Below are 27,714 nucleotides of genomic sequence, written 5' to 3' on the forward strand. Positions count from 1 at the left end.
AATAAGTCGAGGGCATTCCATGTGTGTAAGAAGGAATTGGAAGAATGAAGAAACGGTTTTCAAATAGACAAAAAGGTAGAGACCTTCGGTGAAATGCCTGAGATACAAAAACAATGTATAAATTTAAAATTTTCCAAAGCTTTGTTTTATCGAAGCTCGCTTTTATTTAAGCTCGAATGCGTTTCGAAGCAAGATATTCTCTAGATTTTGTATTAACGTTCTTTCGTGGATCTGAAAGAAAGACATTTTCAAAAGGACATTCTCCCATGATATTTCAGCCTCGTTATGCCCCGCTGTCAAATTCAAACCTGGTCAGTTCACAGTTATATGTACCGAGATGTACTCTTCCTTTCTCTTTTTTCTCTCTTTCTCTTTTTCCTTCCTCCCTCTGTGAAACTGATACTCCTTTATTTAAGCAACAATGCAGGAACGCTTTGCGTTCTAAATACCGTCGGGAAAACAATACGCATATTCAAAAGTTCTAATTAAACTTTATTTATACATAAAATGTAAGTAAATTGAAATTAGTTTGTGCGCGTACAGAGATGCAACGAAAAAACTTATCGTTAATAAATCGTGAGGAGAGCTCTTCAATAAAGGGCTACTGCAGACGATCTACTAAGAACAGTAACTTGATACTTTGGCGAGGGCACTTAATTGATTGAGGCAAATTGAACGATGAATTTATATTGCGGACCAGAGAGCACAATAATCTATTAGTACAATCACGAAACTAAAAGAAAAAATATATATATAAAGCGTTTGACTCTCGATGTAATTTGTATTATTGAGATCTCAAAATCTCGGGTACTTGCAACTCGTGCGTTCGCGTAAAAAAGACACTCTCGATAACTTCAGAAACTCTCAAAATTCAGAACTTAATGATTACTCGCGTTAAGATAAGAATCTTATGGTTTCCGTGCACTCGGAAGAAAAGCAAGCAAAAATCAAGCGTTATAAATAACGCGCACATTGTACTCACGCTTTTCGCGCCGAGCTCGCCGAGTGCATAAAGGCCGAGTCAATATAGTTGACGATATTGTGTTAGCGGGCGCGCGCTTTGTAAGGAACGCTCGGCGTCTTAATATCGCGGCCGGAAGGATTAACTACGAGACCCACCTAAGAATGGAAGGATCACGGTAGGATTCTAATTAAACGGAAAATAGCTTCATTAAGTTCGTAACAGCCCCGGGGGCACACTCCACGATACTAAACCTATGCCGTGTCGGGAGCGAAGGAACCAACCAAAACCCCCCCGTCCCTCCGCCCACCCCCCCCCCCCGATCGACGTACATACGCGGGGAACGTATAACGAGAAGTCGTGTATTCCGTGGCGAGTACAAAAGGCGTCAATACAAATGAACCGAGGATATGCGCCCGGGTTAATTGGCAAATTGATTTTGCATAAATTAGCGCGTGTCGATTCGCCGATCGTAATGAAGGAAATCGCCGGAAACAAACGGGGAATAGAAATATCAACCCGGTCCACGGTGTGTTCGAACGAGCGCGATAACGTTCGAGATATTAGCACTCGTTTGATTTCCTTTATCCCCTTTTGATCTCTCATTACGTAATTTCGATTGCAAACCGCGTTCATTATAACACTCTAAATTCACTCTTGGATCCCTTCTTTCTCATCGTTTGATCATTCTCTCGTTCTTTCTCCTTTCCCTCGGACGCATCATGAATCGTCTTACTCACCGGATCGTATCTTTTTATCCAGCCTAGCCAGCACTTTACAGTTTATTATATAGCCGCCTTTACGTCACACATTGCTTTATGAGCGAAACGCTCTCGGATATCCTCCATTGACGTTGCATTTTCCGAAGGAGGCATTTCGCGGCCGACGACAAAGAATCGCGCATCAAGTGGACAAGAGAGCGGTATGCTTTATATCATTTTATCGCTTGCGATGTCGTAAAACCGGGCTTTGGCGAAAGAAAGTCCCGTATGATATGTATACGCTCATATACTCAAGTGATATTTCAAATTAAACATAGATACCCAGGTAGCATTAATGTCTAAAAGACATCATAAAGATGTTTTTAAGATGCCAGAAATCTTAAAGATGTCTTTATGATGTCTTTTAGACATTAATTGCTACCTGGGTACAGATTTTTTCTTCAAACTTTCGAAAAGAATTTGTCTTTCAAATAAGTTTAATATACAATTTTGCGATAATTCAAAAAACACAGAATTTTCGTATATCTTTCAATTATTTAAATTGGACTCTGTGTTTATTATATAATATTAAATTATGATGTTAAATTGAAATCTCAGGCAAGCTTTAACAACTACACTGTCTCAGTAGGTAGGAGATAAAATGCGAAATTAAAAGAAACATATGACAATGGCATTTTAACGCTGAAAGCTCGATTCTTTGATCTACGCGGTTTAAATCACAACGATGCTCGCAATAATACATTGGCATCGCACGTGAGCTCGCGTAGGCAATAAAAGGAGGTAAAAGAGGCTGGAGGGCGAGGAACTGGCCGCCGAATTGGCGATTGCAAATTGCGGGCCGCATCCGTGAAGATGGCCTCCGGAACGAAGAGGCGAGACCGGGAGAACGTAACTGGAAGAGGACGTGAAAGAGGAGGGCTGTGGAGGAAAGGCAAAGGCAGAATGCAACGAATTCGAAAAGAGCGCGGAACCCTGCGCCTGCATACGTAATGCCATCGAGCTATTGTCAACCGGCGCCGGCCCCCTTTTGTCTACCAGAGGGGAGAGGGAGAGTTAAGCCCGCGCCCTCAGTACCGCGAGCCGCAGGAAAATTCTGATCGCGCCGATATCGATCTTCGGCCGATCATTTGCATGCTCATTGTTCGACGACGCCGGCGCAACGAACAATATTCCCGTAGTCGCGAGCTGCCCAAACCGATTTCCTTCAACCCTCTTTAACGTCGGGATGAGACACGCGAATATGTCACAAGGAAAGCGTTGCACGCATGTAAGGGTAAATATAAATATGGTTGAACAAGGGACGATCCAAACGCCCGTAAAACGATCTCTGCATAAGAAATGTACAATTTTTATCGTTTATCGTATTAAATTATATATAACAAGCAATATCTTTATAATTTGATTAGAAAATTGTGCTTTGTTATTTGTTCTTTTTAATATATTGAGATATTAAAATCTCAAATTTCCTTTTTAAAATAAAAATGTAGCACTATTTTTGACTGAACTTTTTGCATCTCGTACGAAAAGCGGAGCCTTCTCCGTGATGTGTCGACAAACGGGAAATAGGGAGATGAGCAATAGGATGGGAGAAAACGGCGCAGAAGTAACGAAAGGAGATGGAGAAAGAAAGAGAGAAGGAGATACATCGCTGCACATATTTTTATGTCATAGCGGTAGAGGCGATGCATTGTTGTCGCGAGACAAAAGCAAATGTGGCGGAAAAATTGCGGGGAAAAGACGAGGTGCGGGGTTTCGTGGTGTTCGGGACGAGTGTCGGAGGGTTGAAACGAGTGGAAGAGGACATGAAGATGAGCTGGAGAGAGAGAGGAAGAGAGGGACAAAATAGAATGGGTTAATGTAGGATCTCGCGCGATTACTTGACGATTATTTTCACCGAATGTTCCGTGAAATCCACGCGCGACAGTGTACAAGTCACTCGCGTAAACAAGATCGCATAAATAATGGTTATCATAAATTTAAACAAATTATGAGAGGGAGAAAAATATAGCGTGTCAACAAATTTTAACGGAACGCGAAGAACAAGCAATTTACAAGTAATCATGCTTCTATAAAAGTGTATTTTATGATAAGATTTCTTTATAATTAGATAACTTGTAATTATGAAAGCTGTCAAATTTATAGAGAGAAGATTGACATCCCTGAAGCCATTTAGTCGTACATTTATGCAAAATGTTGGCGAGCAAAAGCATTCGGAGCAATTCCTTCCGCGCGTTTCCCGAAACTTTCGAGAGCCTGACGAAACGACTCTAATACGGTACACTGACGATTAAAAAAAGAAGCGCTCGAGAGGAGACGCAGCCACTACAATTAAGGTAGTCAGCCCGTGACTCGTTCCATTCAGGGAATTGGCCCGCACAGGCAATGAACTATCGAGCAGAATTGAGAGTCGGCAAGGAGATTTCGCAGATTATCAAGCATCAGTTGCTGGGAAGAATAAGCAACCGCCAACCGTCATTTAACTTTAACGCTCCAACTGCCCAGCTCCGTCCCCGGCTACCCCCGAGGGCTTCCGCCCGTCCATGCTAATTAAATCTGCCTACGTATATTCCCCTCTATCGGCTCTCTGCTACTTGCATCCTATACAACGCAAATTCTCGGCCGGAGCCGGCTCGACGATCCTGCAAGCACGCTATTTATGCGCGCACGATAAACTAGGTGCTCTCACTTTCACCTCGATCCACTTTTGTTCCCGTCGTATCGAGCCCGTCACTCCAACCGTTCGCAAAAATTAATCCCCCGGAACTTATTTTTTGTTTCCCGGAAGCATTTTTTTTATAATGCACAACGGGGCGTGTAAATAAAATTTCAAAATTAAAGAGAATTTCGTAGAAGAATTTCGTTACAAGAAAAATATAATTGAATAAGAACTGACATAAATGTATAACATTACATACAAATACATTATTCTAATATGAAGAGAATGGGACGGACTTTAGAATTCACACGCATGCTGTTATAAGAGTAAATGCGTTATCAGTATCATTCGGATAATTTTCATCTCGTACGTAGACTACTTCTTTCGACGTCAGCAGTCGGAACTGTGTCTTAGCGATGGTATTCTCTTATTCATTTGATTCAGCTATACGGCTTACACTCGACGAAGCACAGAGTAAAACGCAAGAGTATGTGTTATTCGTTTCCACAATAGCGTCATTGTTGGAGCATTGTGCTTCCACCCCATTCCGTAGATTCGTCGCGAACACTTTACCTCCTACCCCTGGACCGTTCACAAATACACACGCACCGGGTTGCTTTACACGCACGAGATCCCCTTTTCACCCGTTTCTTCTTCTTCTTCTTCTTCTTCTTCTCTTTCCTCTATATCTATTTCACCTGATATTTTTTTCTCTTTCCTTTTATGTGCTAGTAAGTATCTCATGGTTTCGCTACCTTGCCCATTACCTTGCACAGGAAAGAAGCACAGAGTCTCTTACATCATCGATATCGACTACTCCCAGCGATTGCAACAATAATTTTTTGCCCCATCCTTCTAAGATAAATTTCTTTTTTTTTATGAATTATAATTGTTCCTTTCTTTGTGAATATATTTATGAGCTCTCTATAAAAAATTTGTCGATTCGCTCTTTTAAATTTTTAAGTTATATATAAGAAACGAAAAATTGTGTCTAATCTCCGTTTCTGTTTCAAGTTTAAAGAAATGATGATGGTCGACATATTTTCTGACTTCTTCGCAAAAGTTGCGAATGTAAACGCCTGCGTCCAGGCGAGCATAAACCCCGCGAATTACTATGGCTGTTCAGGAACGATGCCTGATTAACGACGGCGCGCGGCGCGACATTGTCCCGGGGTTGCTCGGAAAGGGGACAACGGACAGTAATGCGCTCATCTCTCAGGCACAATAGAACAATGCGTGCCATAAGTAAAACGCGTCCACTTTCACGAAATACACGCGGCCATGCGCGTGTAGGTGTACATTGTGCTATCGACTATAGCCTCGGTGCTCGCTTATGCGTATTTGCGACGAATCCTTAGATATTGTTATCCTAGGACTTTTGTGATAATCCTGTCTCAGATTCTGACGATGAGTCTCAAGTACAAACAGCTTGAAAAATAGGAGATGTACATATATCTATCTTAACAACACATATGAAGATGTTTTAATTCTTTCTTTTAAAGTTTATTTAAGTCTTTTGTATCTTATCATCGGATAAGATATAAAAATGTCATTTTGTTTAAATCTTTTTCACTTAGATCTCCCGAAAGAATGTACTTAGTAATAAGATAACTAGCAATAAGTACGAGTCGTCAATAAAAGAAAGCAACGTATAAGCCACTGTCAAACAATGCTCGGAAAGAATACGAGGAAGAAAGAGATGCTATCGTGTAACAATGTGGACAATAGATAAATGGTCACAACGAGAAACAAAGAGAAGAACGAAGATTGGTGGCGAACACAATGCCAAAGAATTGGGAAATCGTAATAGTCATAAAATTTAGGCATCTAAGGTTGTTTTATCTGGATCAGATGCTTTTCTGACGTCACCTCTGTCATCCAGTTAAAATCAAACATTAATTAATTAAGTACAAGAGATAAAATTCCACCTAATAATTCTATCGAAATAATTACAAGCACTCGCGTGATACCGTCATATACAACATTTTCTTAATTAAACGAATCGCTTATAAAAGGGAAAAACGCAGCTATCGACATTTAATAGAAGGCAAGTCGAGTCAACAGATCCGATGACCTCAAACCTCCAGGCGCTTTTAATCATCGCGCATCTGGATAACAAAACGGGTGGCGGTTAAGGTGCATCCACGGGCAAAGCGGGGCTACCACGTGAACGGGTCCGTCTACGATGAGCTTTATGATTGAAAGAGAGAACGGTAGGGTGGGCTAACAATGCGTAGGAGCGAGAAGGAGAATGTCAAGTGGACATTGTTGACGGTGACAATGCCGCTGAAATTGCCGGAGGACAAAGAGGTCTTATGATGATGCTGCTGGCGAGCGAGCGAGCGAACGGGCGAATAGAGCGAGTTGCTCGTGGACAGGGACACCACTGTATTCTCCGCTTCACCCTTTGCCACCAATCCGCCGCTCCTCCTCGCCCCGCCGCGCCGTTCCTTCGCCACTTCCCATTTCCTCTCCTCCGCGACCCCCGCATTATCCGTCATTCTCGAACTCCGGTATTCCGATATCGCGTGCAGCGTCGTGCCGTTGCCCGTTGTCGCGGCATCTTCACTCGCGAATTAGTCACCATCGTCCATTAAACCCTTTAAACGAAAACCGTTTCTAATACGTATGCCGGATACTTTTTCCAATGTTTTTATTCGAAAATGATAACGGAAATCACGTATTCTTTTTTTATAAAATAAGGTAGTTTCAAACCTTACAAATTGTCATACTTAAAGGGAGAAATGTTCAGGTGTATGCATTATTGCGTATTATTAAAAAATTAGAGCAATCTTCAATCGCTACTGGATTAAATTTCATATTCGCCATAATGAAACAGTCCTTCATGCTCGGTTGGACAACTTCTTTCAATGTTATTACTCCCTCGGGAAGAACTTGACCCTTTTAACGAAGGGTAATTCGTGACCTTTGGGCGAGCGGAAGAAATTTATCGCGTTCATTAGAGTAAACTCGGGTAAGATGGCCATTAGAGGAAAGATGGCCAACCTATGTTCTTTCAATCTAGCTCGCCATATGAAACATCAAATGAACATGAGTTAACCATCTTTCCTGTACCTATGGCCAATATGACCATCTTACCCGAATTTATCCTATACGGATCTTTTCTTTATAATCATCTTGTAAATAGCATTAAATTTCTCGGGTCATTCGTTCGCTATTAATTTTAACTTTGTGCGCGAAATCTGCATGCACAAGATGTGAACCGATAGGGTGCAACTACTATCCCTGTTGACACTATATTCTTTTACGTGCAAAGTAATTAATATCGGTCAAGAAAATCCAATCATCAGGATGGCAAACATTTTCTCTCTTTAAATAGAAGAATATTTAAAGTATGTGAAAGTTCAAGGCCAAGTGTCCGTTTTCTCGCATATGTGTATGCATTGTATTATCACCGCGAATGCATGCTGCGTACTCATATATGCACGTAATCGAGATGATTTTATATATGTATATATTAAATGTATATATTATATATCTTTTTGAATTTAACAACTTCCATGCTCGTTATTGGCCGTTAACCTTCATTAATATTATTATATATATATATATATATATATGTATACTCTATATACTTTTTATTTATATATGTATATAGAGTACATGTATACATCTATATATTACATATATATCACCAACGTTCTTTGCTTTCATTCGTTCACAGAAAGAAGTAAAGAGCTTTGTCGCCGCGGCATCAAAAGCTTGAATAACGCGACGATGAAAGAAGGAAGTATCGGTACAAGAAACTGCACAGTGAATACTGAAAAGAATGTTGTCGCGAGGAGAACGGCGGCAGATGAGGGGGATGAAAGAGTTAAGAAAGAGAGCGAGCGAGCGACATTGCAAAAAAGAAGGAGCAGATAGAAAGAAAGGCAGAAAGAGAGCGAGAAGGACGGCGGGGAGGAACGGGAGAAAAAGAGGGACGCGCTCTCTGAGAAGAAAACCTTTTGAGGGAAAGTGATGAGCATTTCTGTGGGAGATCTAATACAACTGTCCGAGATAGACATCGAAAGAAATTAAAATGTTTCATGAATTAACAGCGCGTTATTATAAGTTATACTGTTGAAAAAAAAAGATTATTTATCACATTGATGTTTATCAGGAAAACTTATAGAAGTAGATTAATTAATTTCTATCATTTCAAAAGTGATTGTTGAACTTGAGAGAGTATCCGAAAATATTACGCGGTAAGATAATAAAAATTAATTTAATTTTAGCCAGTATTTGAAACATTCACAGCAAGACTAACAAATTAAATCGAATTCTAGACGAATCGTTTCCTTTTCAAACTTCAGATTCTCGAATGCTACGTTTATGATTTATAAAATCGAAGATAAAACTGTTAGGGAACGTATCCACCAGATGCTGTAAGCAATAACAACGAATGTTGAATAAAGAACAAAGTAACGGAATGCGTTAGAAAGGATTGCGCAGCGACAAAAGTGTCTGCGTATGCAGATGCGTCTACGTTTCGTGTCTGATTGCCGGCGCTATCCGCCGTCTCGCGTACGCGAGAACAGAAACATTTCAACCTGCGTCCCATTGCAGAAGAGCGGTGGGCGAAACAATGTGGCTTTTGTGGGGCAAAAGAAACGGCGAAACCCGCCTAAAGAGAAAAGCTAAGAGCGATTGAAATACGCTCTCGTATGTCCGCCTTTCTTCCTCGGTTTTATTCCCGCCTCTTTTGAACCCCGCTACCGCGTTCGCTACAATTGTTTCCGCGCCTTTTATATTTTGTATTACAATAAGCGGAATATACATATATGTGCGCTTGTGCAAGAGTGCAAGAATTCATATAGAATAAAAATGCTCCATCGGAAGTATCCCGTGATTGGGAAATAAAACAAAAATGCGACGTGATCTTTAAAAGGAAAATTTGAGCGATATTTCTGTCGTCTCGAAAACACGCGTCTTCCACGCTAAATTCGTAGATTTACGGATGAACTTGAAGATCGTCACTCACGACGAACGGCCGAGGAAGCTGCGGCGAGAGGGGATTTTCGTGGAGGGGCGAGAGGCAGGATAAGAGCGAAAGAATGAGAAAGTAACGACGGAGGCTGGGGGACGGCGGGATGGTGGCGGTCGGCAATCGGAGGGATGGGTGTGTGTCGAAGGAGCGAGTATTGAGAGATGGGAGAGGGGGGGACACATGGGGAGGCGGTATGGGTGGTTGCAGGTTGGTAGTCAAGACTGCCTTCAGATTTCCAGAGTGAAGCATTGTGTTCCGAAGGCGCATTGTCCTCCCGTCGGCGGGAACTCGACAATGCCGAGTCCGTAAGTTAGTAACCCTACCGTAAAAACTTATCTCCACCCCCGAACCATCGACCTCCAGCCTCCGTGATTCCGTTCGATTTCCAACCTGCCCTCCCTCCCTTCCCCCCCCCCCCCCATCCATTGCCGCATTCTCCTGGGCCCCAGCGTTCCGGAGGACGTGTATCTTTCTCTCGCTTCCTCTGCCTCCCTTTTCAGATTACGGCAGAACAATTCCGCGCCGCGGTTCTGACGTCTTCCTTCTTGCGGAATCAAGCCAACCGTCGCGTAACGAATTCGTTCCTCGCGGCTGAGAACGGGTGTATCTCCCGTTCGTTTCCTTCGCCGCGAGTATATCTTTAAATTGGAGCTCTAACAGCGACTGGTCCAGATCACGCTCTGCATCGCGCCGCCTTCCGTAAAAAGTATCAGAAATTAATTTTTTTGATAAGTATGATTAAGAAAACGAAAAAAAAAAACATTCTTTGACATTGTTTTGCGCGTTGCTGTTATTTTCTCACTTTTACACCCGATAACGCAATTGCAATTAACCCGATTGCGTCAATTCTTAGCAGCTAAAATTGATAACATATATGAGCGTTCGTCGCTGCACACCCAATGATGTGCGTTAATTGTATCGACGATTCGTGAGTATCGCGGGAAGCGAACACACACAATGGGGCACACGGCGCGCGATTCCGAGAGTCGGAAGTGAACGTTCCGGGGAGCGGATACAAGCATCAGGGGTTGGCGGGTGGTCCTCTCCTCTTCTCACTCTCTCTCTCTCTTTCCCGTTCGAACTCAAGTTGCCGGCCGGCCGGACAGCGCTCGGTCGCCGGACAAAGCTCCTCTAATTGTCCCTATCAGCGACGAAGAATGGACGGCGGGCCTGCCTCTGACAATTTCATTTGTAATTTGCATAAGGCTTATTAAAATCACAATGAGCGAGAAGTCGCGGCGTTGCTGCGTCGCGCGGCGATGACCGGCGATCACGGGGACGATCGCGAGAACGATGCCCTATAGCGCGTACCCCTCATAATCTTTTTTAGAACCGCTTATACCGGAGTGGAGGATATAATCGCGTTATATGTACATCGACGCCGATTGCACCGGTTGTGCGATGCAATGTTAACACCTTTTTGCAAGTTGCTATTCTCTGCCTACAATCATATGTATACATATGTGCGTCAGACCACACAAGTGCAATCTCGTTTAACAAACGTATACGAGCGTTTCTTATAAAGAGATTTTCAAGGCTATAATTCAGAAACTAATCATGGAAAGTTGATGAAATATTAGACTTTTTATCAGACACAGAATTACAACATATTACAAATTTATCGAACATTCTTCTCATTAGTATCATGTGGGGTCTTTTTTTTATATTAAATATGTAGTAGATTTAGTTATTTTATTATTCTTGCTTTGAGATATGTACAGACGGCGTCATTAAATACTCCGATTCTCTAACGACAAACGTATGCGTAAACTCTGCTCTAACAGAAACGCTGCAAGCTTATTGGCTAAAAACTGTGCGATAGCCGATGAATTTGCAGCCTTTCTGTTAGAGCAGAATTTGCGCATACGTTTCTCGTTAGAAAATCGGGCCCCCCTTGGTCCCCAAAATTAGATGCGTTTCGGAAACTCACTCTTCGTCTCTTTTTAACTGTTTCCCTTAGAAAGAGACGAAGAGTGAGTTTCCGAAACACATCCAATTTTGGGGACCAGGCATTAATGACGCCGTATGTACATCTTCGAGAATCGTTTATGAAAAAATAAATTAATTGGGAACATTTTTTTGCTGCGCGTCCGCCAGTCCGCTTTGTAGGGAAAAAAGGCATAACGTTCGCCGCCCTGGCAATCATGATATTCGCGATCTGTTGGCAATACTGATTCACTCCGGTCTCCTCGCGTGACGCGTCTGCTTGCGTTTACAGTGCACCCTTGACGATGACGAATGTTTTCTTTTCGCCCCGCGCGTACTGCAAAATCATTTTACACGCAGCCAAATACCCGCATTGTGCAATAAATGGCCTGCTACTCGGCAAACAAAAGAGCAAGGACGGCAGGGCGGATCTGTACATCGAGGATGCGATACCTTTATTCCATATATGCCTACATGTTTCCCCAATGGCGGAAATAGCGCTTACTTTGGTAAATATTTCACGGATACTCGTTACCGCGGTGAAGCATTTCGCGAAATTGCACTTGCTGTCGCGCCTCCTTGGGCACGGTACCTCGGCACGCGCGAAAATCAGGGTGTGACGTGGACGTGTCAGTCCATCCTAACCTATATCTATACCACAAGGACGAAACGTCACAGCGAGTGATCGCGCGCTCTACTTTTTTCATTATATTGCAAAAGTTTCCGTTCGAAATGCTAGAACAATAATCCTGTAATGTTAATTTAATGTTGCAACAGGTGGACCAGTTAGCTGCAAGCAAAGGCCTTATACTGGCAGGTTATTACCTGGCTAACGAGAATATAAATGACTTAAGGTATCTTGATATTTTCTTTTTAATGTAACTAACATCCCTTTTTTTACATTGCATTGAGTACTGATTCACCTCTATGTTCTTCATGCAGTACAGATAGACCAGCCCACAGAATAGCAGACAAAATCGCAGAGAACTTTAATAACGCGCTGCTGGTAGTGGTATGTTCATCAGTCGCCACGTCAAAACGTTTTACAAACATCTACAAACTTTATTGGTTTTTATTGTTATCAGGTGGATAATCGAGAAGTGACTCTAGGTATGGGATCGAGTCCGTTGAGAATTTCGCAATCTGTAGAGGGAAAATGGAAGCCAAAGGATATGGCAAAGTAATTATATATTTTGAAGATTATGCGGAAAAATAATGACCCTTGAAATTCAAATTGATAGAGTTCTTTTGCTCGGGCATAAAATATTCTTCTTGTTGCAGTATAATTTACGAGGACGATGTTGCACACACAGATGCAATGTATTCGTTACTGAAGGCAGAGGAGTATAGGAATCTGGTCGACTTCGACAACCATCTCGATAACATCGCTCTTGATTGGCAAAATCAGAAACTAAATAAAATAATCGACGAGGCTGTTGACAAACACACATAAGAGACGACAATGCAACCATTCCACAAACATAGATCATACAAAGATTGTTTTATTTATATGTTATGTTGCACTCTATCTATATTTCATTCACACTATATGCAAAATAACAAATGTACATACGCTATAGAATTTATAAAATGAATATCACCTGTTTTTAAAATATCAGAGCTTTTACCTATTATCCTGTAATCTCCACTCTTTACACAAGTAGTCCTTGTATTATCTTTTTCAAGAGAAAGATCTCCCTTGGATTCAGTAATTTTATAAGTAACATTTAGATTTGATAGACATTGAATTTAAAAAGACGTGACTATTATTTTCTATATAAATGCAGTATATTTTTATAACAGTATATTATTTATATTTTTTTCATTTTATGTATTATATTCTGTATATTTTTATGGAAAATCCCTGAGAGCTGTAAACCCGATTTTGAAAATCGTACGAACGATTAAACTTCATAATTGAATGAGAAAATAACGAAAGATAACTTATTACGGGATGGGTTTAAATGAGAATGTATACATATGTACATCGATTTACAATTCTACGGCCAAAACATTATTTACCGACCGGTTAAGTAGGCAGGTGTTGAAGGAGAGGGAGCTTCAATGTAAATAATTTTTCAGGACAGTTTAATTCCACATTTATCCTTGTATTTATTCGACTTTCAACTGCCAAAGGAAGTTCTACCATTTGCATGTAAAATATTGTTTTATTGCAATTGTTACGACAGTTATATCAGGACAATCTTGTTGCGTGGACTTAACCTCAGTTTAGTAACGTCTTACGTTCGTAAAGAAACCAAGGTAAAATGACAAATACTTCAAATATAGATAGTCATTCCCTTCATAGAGAGCAACACAATATTTTAAACATAATATTGGGAATACGAGCAAATTATTTATCTATAATTTGTGTACTTTTTGAAAAAATGAGTGGAAAATATATGTTCTAACATTTAACTCATATAATTTATATTTGATGAATGTTATATTAAGATATCATTCGTTATATTATATAACAGTACTTGTGATCGCCATGTATATAAATATATAATTTATTTGGAATTTAACAAAATTTCTTTTAAGTGATTTTTTGTTTACTTTGTATATATTCAAATATTCATGTATTTGTATTTTTTATTGTTAACAGGGTCCACACGGATAATGGAACATCGATGTAATTGTGGTAGTGCACATGATACAACAGAATTAGGAGTCAGTTACAATTTATTCGAAAAAATAGATAAAGATAGAGTGGAGTGCCTAAACGAGCACGAGGAAGGCAGTGGTGCCAGGGTCTTCAAAACGTGGGAAGAAAGACTAGATAGATCAGAGGTGAGTTCCATGATATTTCTGTATTATAAATATCAAGTATACCTTAATATTTTTACGAACCTTTCTACGGAATCTTTTCTCTATTTTACTTCTAGTACGTTCAAAGTGATGTCGATCCTGAGCTTCTATTTAACATACCGTAAGTATCCTGATGCAATTTTTGTGAAAATGGATCAATATCTCATTGCATTTTAATTTCTTTTGCAGTTTCACAGGAGATGTAAAGTTAAAGGGTCTTATTGTAGTTGGAGATGACGAGTATTTACCCAAAACAGTAAAGCTGTGAGTATAATTAAAGTTTCTCAAAAATAAAAAGAATTTATGTCGACATTCAAGATGCAAAGAATAATGTGTTTCAATAAATTTATGTATGTTATAGATATAAAAACCGGCCACATATGCTATTTGATCATGTAGGTACTAGCCCAGAGCAGGAATTTGAATTAATTACAGATTCATATGGAATACATGAATATCCTATAAGGTAATTGTACGCTTATTTTTGTTTGTATATTTTTAAATTTAAGAATTTTTATAACACAACTGTAATATTGCATACCATATTGTTTGTATAAGATATTAAAAATACACAAAAATTATGTGCTATATAAATTATTATTACAGAACAGTCAAGTTTTCATCAGTGCAGCATTTGAGTCTTTACTTCACTGGCGACGAAGAACAAGTTAAAATTTATTACATCGGTCTCAAGGGAGAATGGACACCAGCTCACAAACATGGCGTAACCATTTGTACATACGAAGCACGTCCCCTAATCAGTGATCATCCAAAAGATTTTAGTGAGGTCGGTAAGATAATTAAATGATATCTGGATTGAAACCCGTTTTTGAGATTCTGGTTTTGAAAACAGGAAACGGATACGATTGTAAAATAATGTATTTTCTATATTCTATTATGGAAATTCGATATAATATGGATGTTTTTGAATAAAAGTCCTGTAATAATAAGAAATTCTGGTAACAGTTTTATTTCAATTACACTTATATGTTCGTAGTCTTATTGGAATTATGCTCTATGATAAGATGTACATTAAAGACCTTACTTACTTAACAAATATATTGTACATCATTTCCATCACATTACACCATTAGCAAACCTTCCTGGCATGGTACACGGTTTAGATTGATCGATTTTAGAATATAAAATAACACATTATATGTCTTACGTTTGGAATTTGATCTTTCCTACATCCATTTCTGAGAATTGCATATCTAGGTGAAAATCAATTATTTGAAATAATTCCAATGGTTGTGGTATCCTGCCGGTTTCGAGCTTTGACCAAACAGGAACGTCTGAAATATATCAGATGCGATCAAGTATTTCACATGATGCTCGATGTTAACAACGACTTACAACTGAATATACTTACCATTGAAATGTATTTCAAACGCACCCGACGAAATCAATTGGCCCTCTATGGCATTGCCAATCAGAAAAATCAATATACAGGAATAAAAACGATTATTTATACACCACTGCCATATGGATGTTAGGGGCAGACCAAAGTTGAATCTTCCGCTTCCGCATATTAGAATGATTATCAGTATTTTTAACGTCCCCTAAATACAAATTTATAAATGAGACATATACAGAAGCATAAATCGCAGAAAAGTATCAGGCAATGAATTTAATTACCAGCGCTTTGGCGATTAACATATTATGACCAGGTGGATTAAAGTTCTCGCCTTCCACATGAAGTTCTGGATACTTCTGCTTAAGAATACTCACATATTGTTCATAAGCTTTTTTATAACCGCACGAATAGCTGCAACAGAGAAACGACAAATTGATTATTTACCGACGAGCCTGAAGATGAACAATAAAATCCGCGATGTCTCTAGATTTATGTGAGAAGCCTAACAAGTGTCTCATTTAATCGCGTGTGTAATTTAACGGCGGACGATCGTTGCGCGTCCATTATCTTATAGGACGCACGCCTCCGGTCGCCTCCGTGAAAATCAACAAGAGAGATCGCCGAAGCTCACCAGTAAAAGAACTTCAGGGTCGGCCCAGTTTTTGCGCCGAGTTTGGTTAACGGCGCCTCGTCGCCGCTGTTCGCCTCTATGCTGTGCGCCAGCAAAACCGCGAGGGCACACAGGCGTATTAACCAGCGCATATTTATCCTATCCTTATCAATTCATTGAAGAAGACGGCCCCACACCACACCGTCCACGCGACGACCAGACGCAACCGACGCAACTAAACGCATCGAATTACTGCATGGCACCTATCCTATCAGCCTGGAGTATTCTCTCCCTCTCTCCTCTCTGTCTCTCTTTCTCTAACGTGTGTTGTTTGGGTGGGGAGTACCGAAACTTATCGCGAGCCCTCTAATTTCCCAATTATTGCCGCAGAACGCCGTTATCGCAACTGATACCGTCAGATTTCGACCCGACCAGTTGAGAAGTGAATTTTCGCCTGTCATCGACAAGAATACAAATTGTTCTCACTCTGACAGGTTGCCTCGTACGCATGCTTCGCTCGCGGCGGCAGCGCTATTGGCCGCCCTCGGACTCGGAGTTCGGACACCCGTTTTGGGGAGGTTGTCGCCGTTGTCGGTTGTCGGCTGCCCGTTTTCCACGTCGACGACGTCGCAGAAGCGATTTCGCGCTCGTTTCTCGTCTCTCACCACGGAAACGCGAGAGATCGCCGGTTTCCGAAAAACGCGCGCTTGAATATGACTCCAACAGCATGCATTTTAGCGGTCCTTGGACGATCTCGAAAGATGTAGACGAGAGTTTCGGGAGTCTTCTACCTTCTACTCCGGTGCGACATAGCGTTGCCTAAATACGAGCGTCCCGTTAATTGGGAGGGTTAAATAATTTTAATCGTACGGATCGCAGATCACAGCATTTACAGCCTCCCGCGCGACATCGGCGTTCCGAAATTCATCGAAACGGACTGTTTCGATCTTCCTGACCCTGTCCTCACTCCTCTCAGATGACGTGTACACGTTTGACATGGCTTCGTTGACATATCCGCGTAGGTTATGTGCCGCTGATAAACTTCGAGATCCGCGATGAGCGAGAAAAACATTAACTCCGCTTTAGTGCGGAGGGTCAACAAGTTGCTGGAATCCAGGGTGGAGCACGATAAGGTACGAATGAATAATGAATCCATCGATGATAAACGAGTCGATCATGTGGGAATCTCTCTTCTACAATTTGGGTACGTTTTTGAGTACTGAATAATTCAGATCCCGTATTTTAGGACACGCTAGAGGCTTTGAAAGAACTGTCAACCTTCTTCACCGAGAACACGTTGAATTCCCGCCGAAATCTGCGGAGCAAAATAGAGAGAAGGAGCCTAGCGATAAACGAAGAATTCCTGGCCGCCTTCAAGCAGGTAAAGGGTGCTTTGGACGATGTTTATCAAAATGTTTTAGCGATGAACACGGCTGTGCAATCTATGACTAATCGCTTGCAAGTCACGAAGGCTCAAACGTCGCAACTGATCGAGCAGACCTCCAAGCTTCAGAGCGAAAGGTAAATAGGTATTTATAGGACGATACGCAGCTGTAGTTTTTAAGAAACTTATCGTTTACTTTTATCCCTAGTCAAGCGTTGACTATGCAGCAGGAGATCGCAAATGCATTTATCAGAAATTTCCAACTGACTCAATCTGAATTGAGCGTACTGCACGGATCAGCCAGAGAGTCGCCTATAACGGAGGAATTCTTTTCTGTGGTTAATAAAGTACAGGTAGTACTGTCAAAGCTATTTGTCTTCAGTAGCGATAACTTGCTTCTGTTGCTGTACTCTGTTATAACTTTGTTGGAATTATTTTTCTAGGATATTCATGGTAAATGTAGAGTACTGATGCAGTCCGGCTATCAGACATTGGCCCTGGATATCATGCAAAGGATGACGTTGCTGCAAGAATCCGCGCTTGAAAGGTTATATCGGTGGACGCAAACTCAGTGTAAAAACATAGAAAACGAACGTTTGGTGCCGTTACTCATTAAGGCTATGAATAAGCTACAAGATAGGCCAGTGTTATTTAAGTAAGACAATTAATGTTGAATTCAAGTATTACTTCTTTGAAACTGCTATTTTTATCATAATTGACACGCACTGAACATTGCTAGGTATATTCTGGATGAATACTGTGCGGCAAGAAGAACTGCTTTGGTGGGATCCTTCATAGATGCGCTAACATTAGGAGAAAATTTTGGTGGGACACCTAATCCTATAGAAATGCATGCGAATGATCCTAAGCGATATGTCGGCGATATGCTTGCTTGGTTGCATCAAGTGATCCCTGTAGAGAAAGAGAATATTCTTATTTTAGTGAAAGGCTGTGATAAAACGGGTAAGAAACTCCTTTTCTTCATCTTAAAAGCCTTTGTTAGGCTTAAATTGTTAAATATGAATTTGTTTATCGCAGATGTGTCAGATCAAGTGAAACAGGCGTTAAGTAATATCACGGAGGGATTATGTCATCCTTTAAAATCAAGAATAGAGCATGTTATAACTACAGAGGCGCCAGCAACAGTATTATATTCGGTTACAACCTTAATCAGATTTTACCACGCTATTATTGAACAAATCATACCCGACAGTGTCCTGGACCAGACATTGTCGGACTTATTAGTCTTGAGCGAAAAGAGTTTTCTAAGCAGGCTGCAGAGAGAAACGAGAATCGCTCTCGGGGAGCGCGCGGAGCCTCCCGGAAGCGATTTGGTCCCCGCTCCATCAGTCTCTAGACTATTGTCACTTCTAAATGAAATATTGTCGGTCGCCAGTATAGCTGAAGACAGGGAGAAAGATATGTTGCAGGTATATTCAGGAAAAATATTTTTTCGCCTTTTTGCATTTACTTTATGTCGTTCTTTATGATCCATAGATCGTGTCGTGTATCATCGATCCATTACTTCAAGAAGTAAATGAAACGGCATCCAGATTGCCAACCGTGGATATGGCCGTTTATCTTCTCAATTGTATGCATCAGATACAATCGACGTTAGCATTGTACGAGTATATGGATCAGAGATTAGAAAGGTTACAGGTGATTGGTTAGTTTGTACATTAGAGTCAGACGTAATAAGATAAAATTTATTTCTATTCATTTAGCGTTTACTTGTAAATTTTGACGATATCTTAATCAACTGTAACAATCTAGGCACAATCGGATGCGCAAATCGACACGCTCACGTCGGAGCAAGCTAGTTCTTTGGTCGCGCATTTAAATCTCGGCTCGATCTACACCATCCTGCAAGGACGCGATCAGGGACCGCTTTCGTCCATACCCGGCATGGATGCCCTCAGCGTGAAAGAGTTTACTGTAAGTGCTTCAATCGCAAATGTAGAATAATATACGATTAACGACAGGCATTGATGCTTCTTTATTACAGAATAAACTGGAGGCATTTTTGGTGATGCCGGACGTCTTGCTGCTACCGCAAATAAGTTTGCTGCAGAGCAACAATCATCGCGTGATCACTCAGAAACGATCATTTGAAGTAATCGGAGCTATATATAGACAGTTGTACGACGCCTGCCACGACCCGAAGAATTTATACCAAAACCCCAGCGGTCTCTTTTCTAGGACACCCGAGGACCTCCTTCAGACACTAGTTTCTCAATAATTACATCTCCAAACTTCCAAAGGCATCGTGTATTATATACATATATGTACATATTTAAATGATAATGAAGTATACGAAAATGAGTATGCTTGATTCTTTATAAACATGAAATGTTTCGAGCTTTTTAAACATTTTTAATCATTATTTTTAATAATCAATTAAATATCTTGAACTCTGTAAACAGTTTTAACAAGTGTAACGTGCGTTATTGCCTTTGCCAAACATCGGATTTGTAAAGGATCTCTTTGTTTAAAACTCCGGAAAGACGGGCGGATTTAGCGTCCCGCCAATGGCCGCGATTGGCGCGCGATTCTGGAGCGCAGGCGACGACGAGCGCCGATTGGTCGACGTCGTTCGCGTCGCCCGCGACGGCCGTGGGTCGGCGCACGGCGCCTCGCGCGGCGATTGGCCCGGCGTTTTCAGTCAGTCGCTAGTCCGGTGCGGTGGAATGTGGTCGCTTCCGCATTTTGTTCGCGAGCGCCGCGCGTCTTTCATTCATCCGCTCGTGTGGTAGTGCGTGGCTCGCCGTGCGCGAACGCTTTCATCGGCCTGATCGGCAACAAACGATCCCGCGCGTCGATCGTTTTGCCCGGGGGAACGGTCCCGCCGAGATCGCGTCTCCGCGGTCCGGGTACGGACTGTACGGAGTCTGTCGTCTCGCACACACGGGGTGGGCGACGTGAAATGCGGCGCCGTACGGCGGCGGGCACGGCGCCGACGCGACGCGACGCACGCAGCGCGATATAATTCCGGACCGCGGGCATCAAACGCGCCATGGACCTCGCCGTCCCGTCGACCCATCGACGCGCACAAAGGACGGATGGATAAGCGGCGGCAGTAGTGAGTGAGTGAGTGGAAAGAGCGTTATTGAGTGCGGGAGCAAGATGGCGGAATCGAGCTATTATCAGGTGAGTCTCCGCCGCGCGAGGCACTCCGTCTGCGCTCTCCGTCTCTCTCTCCACGCTCTCTTTGCGAACTGGCGCGCGTGCCCGACGTGTGCCCCCGCGACGTTGTTTCCCCCGTGCGTTTACACCTTACACCCGCCGTACGCCGTAATCGCGCACCCTCTCCTGGGACACGCGGACGGTCCTGGCTCCTCCCGGTTCGCGTTCTCACCTCTCTTTCCGCCGTTTCTCGCTCGCTCGTCCGCGACGCACATGCACTTGTACCCCGGGGCACAAGCGGGCTTTCCCCACCGACACGACGGGAACCGTCGCTGTTTTCGTGCGAGAATCGCGCGGCGAACCAGGCGTGACGGGCCGCCGCCGCGCCGCACATCTGATCTATGCGTCCGATTTCCTTCGCTCGGGCCAGCCCCGCTCCTTCGCCGTTGACTGTCTGGATTAATTGACTCTGTTCCCGCTGTTCCCTTCGAGATTACGTTGCCACCTGTGCGGCGTAGACGCGGGGGAGAAAATCCAGTTAACGAGGATCAAGCGACGTCGTCGGGGCGATCGGCATCCACCCGATCGCGAGGTTGCGGTTAGCGACTGCTCCGCTAACACGCCTACTATCATATATACTCACAACGTATACTTGCCATAGATAGTAAATTAATCTAATGATTGATCTAGGTCTATCCGATCGGCGACTAAATCGTACGACCCAAGTCTCGGAGGAGAATTTTACCATGCCGGATTTTATGAGTGATATCTCTCGCCGAGGTTACTTTTCGACGCGGAAAGAGATTCGTCCTTCGACGATCGCAAAGGAGCACTCTCGCACAGCATCAGCGGGGATTGAAGCTCGCGACGGTGCCGGTCTCGCTCTCGCGATCGCTATCGTTCTACCTGACGAAGACGATGAGAAGGTGGCCGGTCGGCGCTAATCAGCGTCGGTGTAACCGGTCCTGACTGACTTTTCGCGCCGGTCGGTTCCTCCTCGGCAACACCTGCTTCTCTTGCGAGCGAGGCACGCGGGAACGGAACGTCTCGAGAGACACGCTCTCGACCGCCGCAAACGGATCACCGGAGACCTGTCCGCGCACGATCGGGCACGTTTTACGGTGAAGGCTTCGACAGACTTCGAATCCGAGATGATCGTCGTCGGGAGATCGCGGAGTCGGTTTTTGTCCCGAAAACTTTCACGCGTATAATCGCGAGTTGCGCTTAAAGATCCGATCTCGAAAGGTCGATTCTGTTTTCTCGAATTTCGCAGCGAATAGAATGTCGAGCGATGTTACGAGAATAATGTTCAAAAATATTTTCAGTGATGTCGACCGCATCTTTTTTTTTTAAGATTTAATTTTACGGTGAAACGGGGAATATCAAATTGGTGCGGAAAAGTTTGTCGTTTTTCCTTCGTCGAACCGTGTACTAAAATATCTGTGGAAAACAAAATAAATAGGATAAAAATAAAGTTGGAGTTCTTTGAAAGGGGGAGTGAAAAACTTTCTATCTAGAGGGGAAAAAAGTATACACGGGAAGTGTATCAAATTGCTTTAATTTTGCTGAAATTTTGTTCCGACAAACTTTTGGAGATCAATTTGGTGTAACAAAATTTTATACATCTCGAATTTCGTAAATGCTCCAGATTAAAAGTACAGTGACGATCAGTGATGCGCCAATGGATGAGTAATGAATCAGTAATTTAACGCTATCGCGGACGTCAGGATTCTCTAAATTTAGCATTGCGTGGTGGTTTCGAACCCAGAAGGCTCGCGCGGCATCGGTGAAATTCCCGCGCTGCTTTCACGATTTTCCCCCGCGCGATTTCCTCGTGCGAGACGTTCGTCCGGGTGTAAAGGGTTTCCCTGACGTCGCGACGTCTGTTGACCTCCCGGGAATTATCGGCGCGGCACAAATATTGGCGGATTGCATGAAAATAGATCGTGCGTCAGGGTGCCGGCCGTGCGCACGTTTTCGCACACGCGGCGAAAACCAAATTAACCATCCACTTTCATTATTCTCGAAGGCAGAGAAGCCGGGGGTTCTTCGTCGTTTCCTATGCCCGTCTGGCAACGTCTTGACACGAGGAGGATTTGCGCAACTTGTACGATCGCGAATTGTGAATGAGACGTCGTAATTTCACGCGGTAACTTCGGGCTAACGCTTTTTAGCAGTAGCCATGTCGTTTCGACAGGTCTTCTGATGCTGTTTCTTGCACAATAGCACGATTACAATGTACATGCTGTACAAATTCGCGGATATTTTTTTCTCGAGATAAATTGAGTTTATCAAAGTCAGCACAACTTGGGTTACGGTGTAAAGAAATTGGAAGCTTATGGTGGGAATTAATTATGCATTACGCATCACATATACGAATGATTGTTGATTTAGAGTCATAACAAAAAATTTATATATGAAACGGTCGGATGGCACCAAGTTACGTGTTTGCTTGACGATAGGCTTTTTTTTTTCTCGAAGATACCTTCTTCGTATTAGCATTGTAAGAAAACGATAAGTCCACGTTTTACAGTTGAGTAACGCTGTTATCGGCGCGGCCGAGATAAGAGATAACGGCGTCGCGCGCTGTCTTCTTGGTCAGTTCTACTTCTCAAATTCGAGGAGCTTGTCGCGCGCTGCTCCTCGGGTGCGAGCGTCTTTACAGTTAGCCCGCCCGCGTGACAGCGATAGTGTGCGAAATCGCGGAAATTATATGTCGCGCGGACGTGATATCGTAGATTTTCCACCGCAACAGGTGGCTGACGTTGACCTGCGGCCGCGCGCCCTGGAGATTATCGCTCCGATGACAGTGATTCAGCAGTGATTAATCGCGGTGGAACCTCGTGTGTGTGTTTGTTGCTCAGTGCGAATCTTAATGACGAGACGTTAAAACGTTTGCCTGCCGATATTATAGCCTTGCACGACAAAACGTAATAGACGCTAAGACTAGGAGACGAGACTGTGTCCGGTGCGAGGCCGTTTCAAGGATGTCGTTTATCGCAGTGGACAGAAAGAAGAGGAGATCGATTTCGTGCATCTCACTAACCAAAATGACCGGCTCTAAATGGACTTACGCGGTACGTTTCCGCCGACGATATCGGTTCTGGATTGACTCGGGATGGATCTTTTATCTACCTCTAAATAAAAGAAATAAGGGCCGGTTGTTCCAACCTGTTGGTAAGCTAACCAATAGTTAAATCAATGCCTATCTTTGTCTAATGTAAAGGATAAACAAAGACATATATACGATCTAACTATTAGTTAGCTTACCCCAACAGGTTGGAACAACCGGCCCTAAGACTTTGGACTCTCGAAAATGAACCAGCAAATCGTGGTGATGAAAGGACTATGAGAGTAACAACGCGGTTGTTAGTGCGTGACTTTTCAGATTAACTAATTTCTTTCAAATCTCAACCATATAACGTTCCAGACGTTTCAGCTCCACCCTGAGTCATCTCCTCAACAGTATAAAAATTGAAATTAAAACCGTTGAAAATGGCTCAATGTGGAGCCGAGACGTCCGGAACATTATACGGCGGAAATTTGAGGTAAATCAGTTAATTTGAAAAATATCACGCACCAACAACCGCGTTGTAGCCCTGTACTTAACTCTCACAGCCTTTCGTCACCATTTTAACGCAAAAGTCAAGTGCAAACTCGCGGCCTCCGATTTACTCGCGATTCAAAGACGCGGTTGCACGTTGCACGTTGCTCGAAGTAGGTCACTAACACGTCCGTTAGAAGTTTGATCGAATACCCTTGGACGTTTCCACGGGCGAAGCAATTGTGTATCGCCACGCGAATTGACAACTAACCGACGCGACGTCCATTCATCACAATGGATGATGCTGTTTCGATGCCCGGCATTCGATGCGAGGGGAGAGACCGCGGGAGACCGATACTTTCTCCTGCGTGTGTTGTGTTTACCTAGCTTCTATATCCGTATCTCACGAGTAGGCCACACGGCGGTATATACATCTGTATACGCGCCAGACGATTTCCGGTTAAGAGATAGGTATATTTCGCGGTGTGTTTCCCTTCGGCCCGACGGATACTCCCCGATCGTCGATATTTATACGGTGCAATTTCCGCCCGGTGTTATCTTAACCCAAACGCTAACGCGAGAGATCACACATTGCGATTATTATTATTACTATGAAGATTAACGCGGGCTCTCGCGCATAATACCAAAAGATTATATACGTACGGTATGCGCGGAAACGAGCGCGATGTCGATTATTAATTGATACGAATCTCTTGGCACACGAGGATGAAAAGAAGTGATTAAATACAGATATAGTGCTTCGCTCATGTCTCGTATATAAAAGTGGAAATTACTGTATAGAGCAAAAAGAGCAAAAGGAAGAACTCACGTTTTAATTAGAAAGAGAGAGTTTAATTAGAGATTGATTAATCGTCCGACGAACTGCCCGTCGTTATTGCGCGTTCTTTCGCCCAAGCTCGATCGCTGCGTGCACCTCGATCGTCAATAATCAGGATCGAACTTTGTATCTGTTTCAGGGCGATTACATCAGGCACCCAGTTCTTTACGAACTGTCGAGCAAGTATGGAGTGGCCGGCAGTGACCAGGTGCCCTTGCCGGCTCGTCTCGACGTGCTGCGGGAGCACATACGCCGAGAAATACGCAAGGTACGTCGAGTTTCGCTTATCCTTCGTCGTCGACTGCAGTTTCTGCGAAGCTCGGGGCTTTTTTTCTTCGTCTGTGTGTACACACGGTAGCACGGTCAGCACTCTGCGTCTCCTTCGTTATCTCCTTCTGGCCTGTATCGCCTCTCTTTTCCTCTCCAGCAATAATCAGCCTAATGCGTCTCTTTTTTTATCTCGATGCGTAGAAATTAATCTCTCCTTGCTCGCCTACCTTAACGTTCTCGAGTAATAAATCTCTTACGATAGTAGACGAGGGTATCTATTGCAGTGGTAGAAATATTAATTGCATCCTTATATGAGGCTAATTTAAGCCGATTCCATGATCTCGGAAATTTGCAATTGCAATTGCATCTCCGATCAACTCAAAAAGATTACGAGACCGTGACGAGTATTTACTGATCGTGCGCGATTATATTTTTTCGCGTATACCTATATCTGCCTTAATTATCCGACGTACAACTCGGTAATAAGCGATCGATGATCTATGGTTGCCGGATGCGCCGGACGTTCACGTTCTATATCACGTTGCGAATGGAAACTTGAGGGTGGTCCGAACATTTCTGCAACTCGCGCAAAAACAAGTTTTGCTGTATGACAGCGCGTCCCTCTCTTTTTTTTCTCTTTTAATCTTTCTCTTGTTTTACCTCTCTGTACTTACTAAGCGCCTTTACAAAACTCTCGTCTGACTGCTACCTATCGCTAATAGATCCATTGCGAAACAAAGCTGCGTGTAATAGTATATAATACGATAGGTTTCTTAACGCGGCACATTTTCATAAACGCTTGTTACCGGAGCATTCGCTGCAAGCTGTGAGTCAACTGCGCCGCAGAATGGATGCATGCATATCGTCTCGGAAGCCAAGACCGTTTATTTTAAATGAACCATTCCTTAATTTCTCATTCAATAAGCATCTTTTTTTAACGATTGTTTTTTATTTAATGTTTGACGTAATGTTGTTGGACCAATCGTTCTTTACATACCAACTAGTGCCCTAGATCAGAAAATAAAAATACGTCGAATGACTCATTGCGAAAATTCGCGGCCACTATGCATTAATGTTTGATAATAGAATATCAAAGGGTATCATTGGGCACGTGTGATTTTAGGTCTCATTTGCCGTACGGGGGAGCGGCACGATTGAACGATTAAATGTATGCAGTTAAATTCCTGGCGGTACAGGACGCTAGTTTTCGATTGAAATGAGAGCGCGATTGCGATAATTGTTCCGATGTACAATTATTAATTTTGACGCTTTTTCGTTCGCAGGAGCTGAAGATAAAGGCCGGTGCGGAGAAGCTGAGGGAGGTCGCGACCGATCGCAAGTCGCTCTCGGATGTCGCGACGATTGTGAAGAAGGCGAACAGCAAGCTAAACGAGCTCCAGGCGGAGCTCCAGCAGCTCGAGAGTCAAATTATACTGACGCAGGGCCAACCTCAATCGCCGCAGCAGAATCACTCCAATGGTCAAGGTTGGTAAAGCGAAGCCGCACGCGGCCGCTATGCGATACCATCTTCGTGTTCGCCTTATGATATTCTCCGCGTAGCATTGACCGAGCGAGAATAAAGCGGTCCGCTACGCGCTCCTAAACGGGTTTTATGTAACGAGCGCGTCGCGCGTCAGACGCAATATCGGTACAAGCACTAAAGATCCTCGATATCGGGACACTCGTGGAAAACAGGTTAATATAAGCAAAGAGAAATCGGCGTTTCTTACATCTAACATCCGTCGCGCGATGGTTTAACAAGCATTATTACATGAGTCATCGTAGAAGATAGACGATTACAAGCAATTAAAGCGCGCGGGATATTAATAATCGGAGTGCCTGATAACCATCGAGCCGATTACTCGAGCGAGGCTTTTTCACCACCAAGTTTCACGAAAGTACTCCCGTTAAATTTTACGATAATTTCACGTTTATTTGCACGCGGCGATTATTGCCCCGCTTATTTATTGGTTTTACGTATCGATGCATTGCGATAATAGTTAATGTTCCGGTATGTCAGCTCCCTACCGCGTTAACGATTGTTCCGTGTCGTTAACGAGGGGGCACTTAATAACTCCACCCGTTAACGAAGCGTCGAGACGACGTCTTCGGGTTTATAAAGCTCGTCTGAGAGCATATCAGGCTAGGCTGCTAGCCTTACGTCGCCATTAGCGCTGACAAATCGAGCGTATCTCTTTAACGCAGTGACGTTTCTGACTCATCGGTCAATATACATATCACTGTGCATTAGATATGTATCTAAACGCTCAATTGGATAAATATAGCGAAAGACGTGTCAATATTGAATCTAAATATCTAAGTTAAAAAAGCGCGATCGATGAGATAAATGCAGCGAGGGGTATATTTATTCTGTTCACTGCTGATCGATTGACTAGCGATGGAAGACAATACATTCCAAAATAATGGTGCTATTGGTGCCGTTAACACTGTCGTTCTTCCGTGATATTGGGTTTATGCGCTAGCTGCACACCTTCGTGCCGTGTACGATTCGATCTAGCTTC

General features: G+C 42.9%; 5 protein-coding genes across 8 annotated transcripts in view; 4 read left to right on the forward strand and 1 right to left on the reverse strand.

Moving 5' to 3' along the window:
* The first annotated feature begins 11,498 nt into the window (after positions 1–11,498).
* Emc8-9 (ER membrane protein complex subunit 8/9) lies at positions 11,499–12,870 on the forward strand. Its single transcript, XM_071784562.1, has 5 exons — positions 11,499–11,764; positions 12,033–12,109; positions 12,198–12,267; positions 12,341–12,435; positions 12,537–12,870. Exons 1-5 carry the CDS (start codon positions 11,561–11,563, stop codon positions 12,706–12,708), a joined length of 618 nt encoding a protein of 205 aa, XP_071640663.1. The 5' UTR covers positions 11,499–11,560; the 3' UTR covers positions 12,709–12,870.
* A 393-nt stretch (positions 12,871–13,263) lies between these two features.
* Positions 13,264–15,020, forward strand: LOC139816813 (PITH domain-containing protein CG6153). Its single transcript, XM_071784563.1, has 6 exons — positions 13,264–13,517; positions 13,864–14,048; positions 14,144–14,187; positions 14,256–14,330; positions 14,428–14,532; positions 14,673–15,020. The coding sequence occupies exons 2-6, from the start codon at positions 13,878–13,880 to the stop codon at positions 14,872–14,874; spliced, it is 597 nt and encodes a 198-aa protein (XP_071640664.1). The 5' UTR covers positions 13,264–13,517; positions 13,864–13,877; the 3' UTR covers positions 14,875–15,020.
* On the reverse strand, positions 15,011–16,454 carry Selt (selenoprotein T). The gene is made up of 4 exons (XM_071784564.1): positions 16,055–16,454; positions 15,705–15,834; positions 15,439–15,628; positions 15,011–15,361 (listed from the first exon to the last, which is right to left on the reverse strand). The coding sequence occupies exons 1-4, from the start codon at positions 16,183–16,185 to the stop codon at positions 15,231–15,233; spliced, it is 582 nt and encodes a 193-aa protein (XP_071640665.1). The 5' UTR covers positions 16,186–16,454; the 3' UTR covers positions 15,011–15,230.
* A 175-nt stretch (positions 16,455–16,629) lies between these two features.
* Cog6 (conserved oligomeric Golgi complex subunit 6) lies at positions 16,630–19,837 on the forward strand. 2 transcript variants are annotated; one of them, XM_071784559.1, is made up of 10 exons: positions 16,630–16,835; positions 16,913–17,166; positions 17,280–17,554; positions 17,626–17,770; positions 17,861–18,072; positions 18,157–18,380; positions 18,456–18,847; positions 18,915–19,076; positions 19,191–19,352; positions 19,423–19,837. In XM_071784559.1, the coding sequence occupies exons 2-10, from the start codon at positions 17,089–17,091 to the stop codon at positions 19,654–19,656; spliced, it is 1,884 nt and encodes a 627-aa protein (XP_071640660.1). In that variant the 5' UTR covers positions 16,630–16,835; positions 16,913–17,088; the 3' UTR covers positions 19,657–19,837. The 2 variants fall into 2 exon arrangements, with proteins under 2 accessions (XP_071640660.1, XP_071640662.1); XM_071784561.1 differs by lacking the exon at positions 19,423–19,837 and having other exon boundaries at positions 16,630–17,166; positions 18,915–19,083.
* Positions 19,838–20,066: 229 nt separating this feature from the next.
* The window catches only part of Pkn (serine/threonine-protein kinase N), a 30,507-nt gene continuing 22,859 nt past the window's right edge, over positions 20,067–27,714 (forward strand). For 2 of the 3 annotated variants that reach the window (XM_071784554.1, XM_071784556.1), the window contains exons 1-3: positions 23,240–23,617; positions 25,062–25,190; positions 26,476–26,677. In XM_071784554.1, coding sequence (XP_071640655.1) covers positions 23,528–23,617; positions 25,062–25,190; positions 26,476–26,677 — 421 coding nt within the window. In that variant the 5' untranslated portion in view covers positions 23,240–23,527. Of the gene's footprint in view, positions 20,565–23,239; positions 23,618–25,061; positions 25,191–26,475; positions 26,678–27,714 lie in introns of those variants that run through there. The other variant, XM_071784555.1, reaches the window with a different exon arrangement.

The sequence above is a fragment of the Temnothorax longispinosus genome, chromosome 7 (genome assembly GCF_030848805.1).
Source record: "Temnothorax longispinosus isolate EJ_2023e chromosome 7, Tlon_JGU_v1, whole genome shotgun sequence".
In the NCBI taxonomy this organism is placed as follows: domain Eukaryota; kingdom Metazoa; phylum Arthropoda; class Insecta; order Hymenoptera; family Formicidae; genus Temnothorax; species Temnothorax longispinosus.

Bases quoted from the DNA above. Each gene is read 5' to 3' on its own strand.
- Emc8-9 (XM_071784562.1), top strand. From the start codon at position 11,561: ATGACGAATGTTTTCTTTTCGCCCCGCGCGTACTGCAAAATCATTTTA. The intron at 11,765-12,032 runs GTAAATATTTCA...ATGTTGCAACAG, and splicing joins CGGAAATAGCGCTTACTTTG to GTGGACCAGTTAGCTGCAAG. The intron at 12,268-12,340 runs GTATGTTCATCA...TATTGTTATCAG, and splicing joins ATAACGCGCTGCTGGTAGTG to GTGGATAATCGAGAAGTGAC.
- LOC139816813 (XM_071784563.1), top strand. From the start codon at position 13,878: ATGGAACATCGATGTAATTGTGGTAGTGCACATGATACAACAGAATTA. The intron at 14,188-14,255 runs GTAAGTATCCTG...TTTCTTTTGCAG, and splicing joins GAGCTTCTATTTAACATACC to TTTCACAGGAGATGTAAAGT. The intron at 14,533-14,672 runs GTAATTGTACGC...TTATTATTACAG, and splicing joins ATACATGAATATCCTATAAG to AACAGTCAAGTTTTCATCAG.
- Selt (XM_071784564.1), bottom strand. From the start codon at position 16,185: ATGCGCTGGTTAATACGCCTGTGTGCCCTCGCGGTTTTGCTGGCGCAC. The intron at 15,835-16,054 runs GTGAGCTTCGGC...TCTCTGTTGCAG, and splicing joins ACCCTGAAGTTCTTTTACTG to CTATTCGTGCGGTTATAAAA. The intron at 15,629-15,704 runs GTAATTAAATTC...ATTTGTATTTAG, and splicing joins TGTTAATCGCCAAAGCGCTG to GGGACGTTAAAAATACTGAT.
- Cog6 (XM_071784559.1), top strand. From the start codon at position 17,089: ATGAGCGAGAAAAACATTAACTCCGCTTTAGTGCGGAGGGTCAACAAG. The intron at 17,771-17,860 runs GTAGTACTGTCA...TTATTTTTCTAG, and splicing joins CTGTGGTTAATAAAGTACAG to GATATTCATGGTAAATGTAG. The intron at 19,353-19,422 runs GTAAGTGCTTCA...TCTTTATTACAG, and splicing joins TCAGCGTGAAAGAGTTTACT to AATAAACTGGAGGCATTTTT.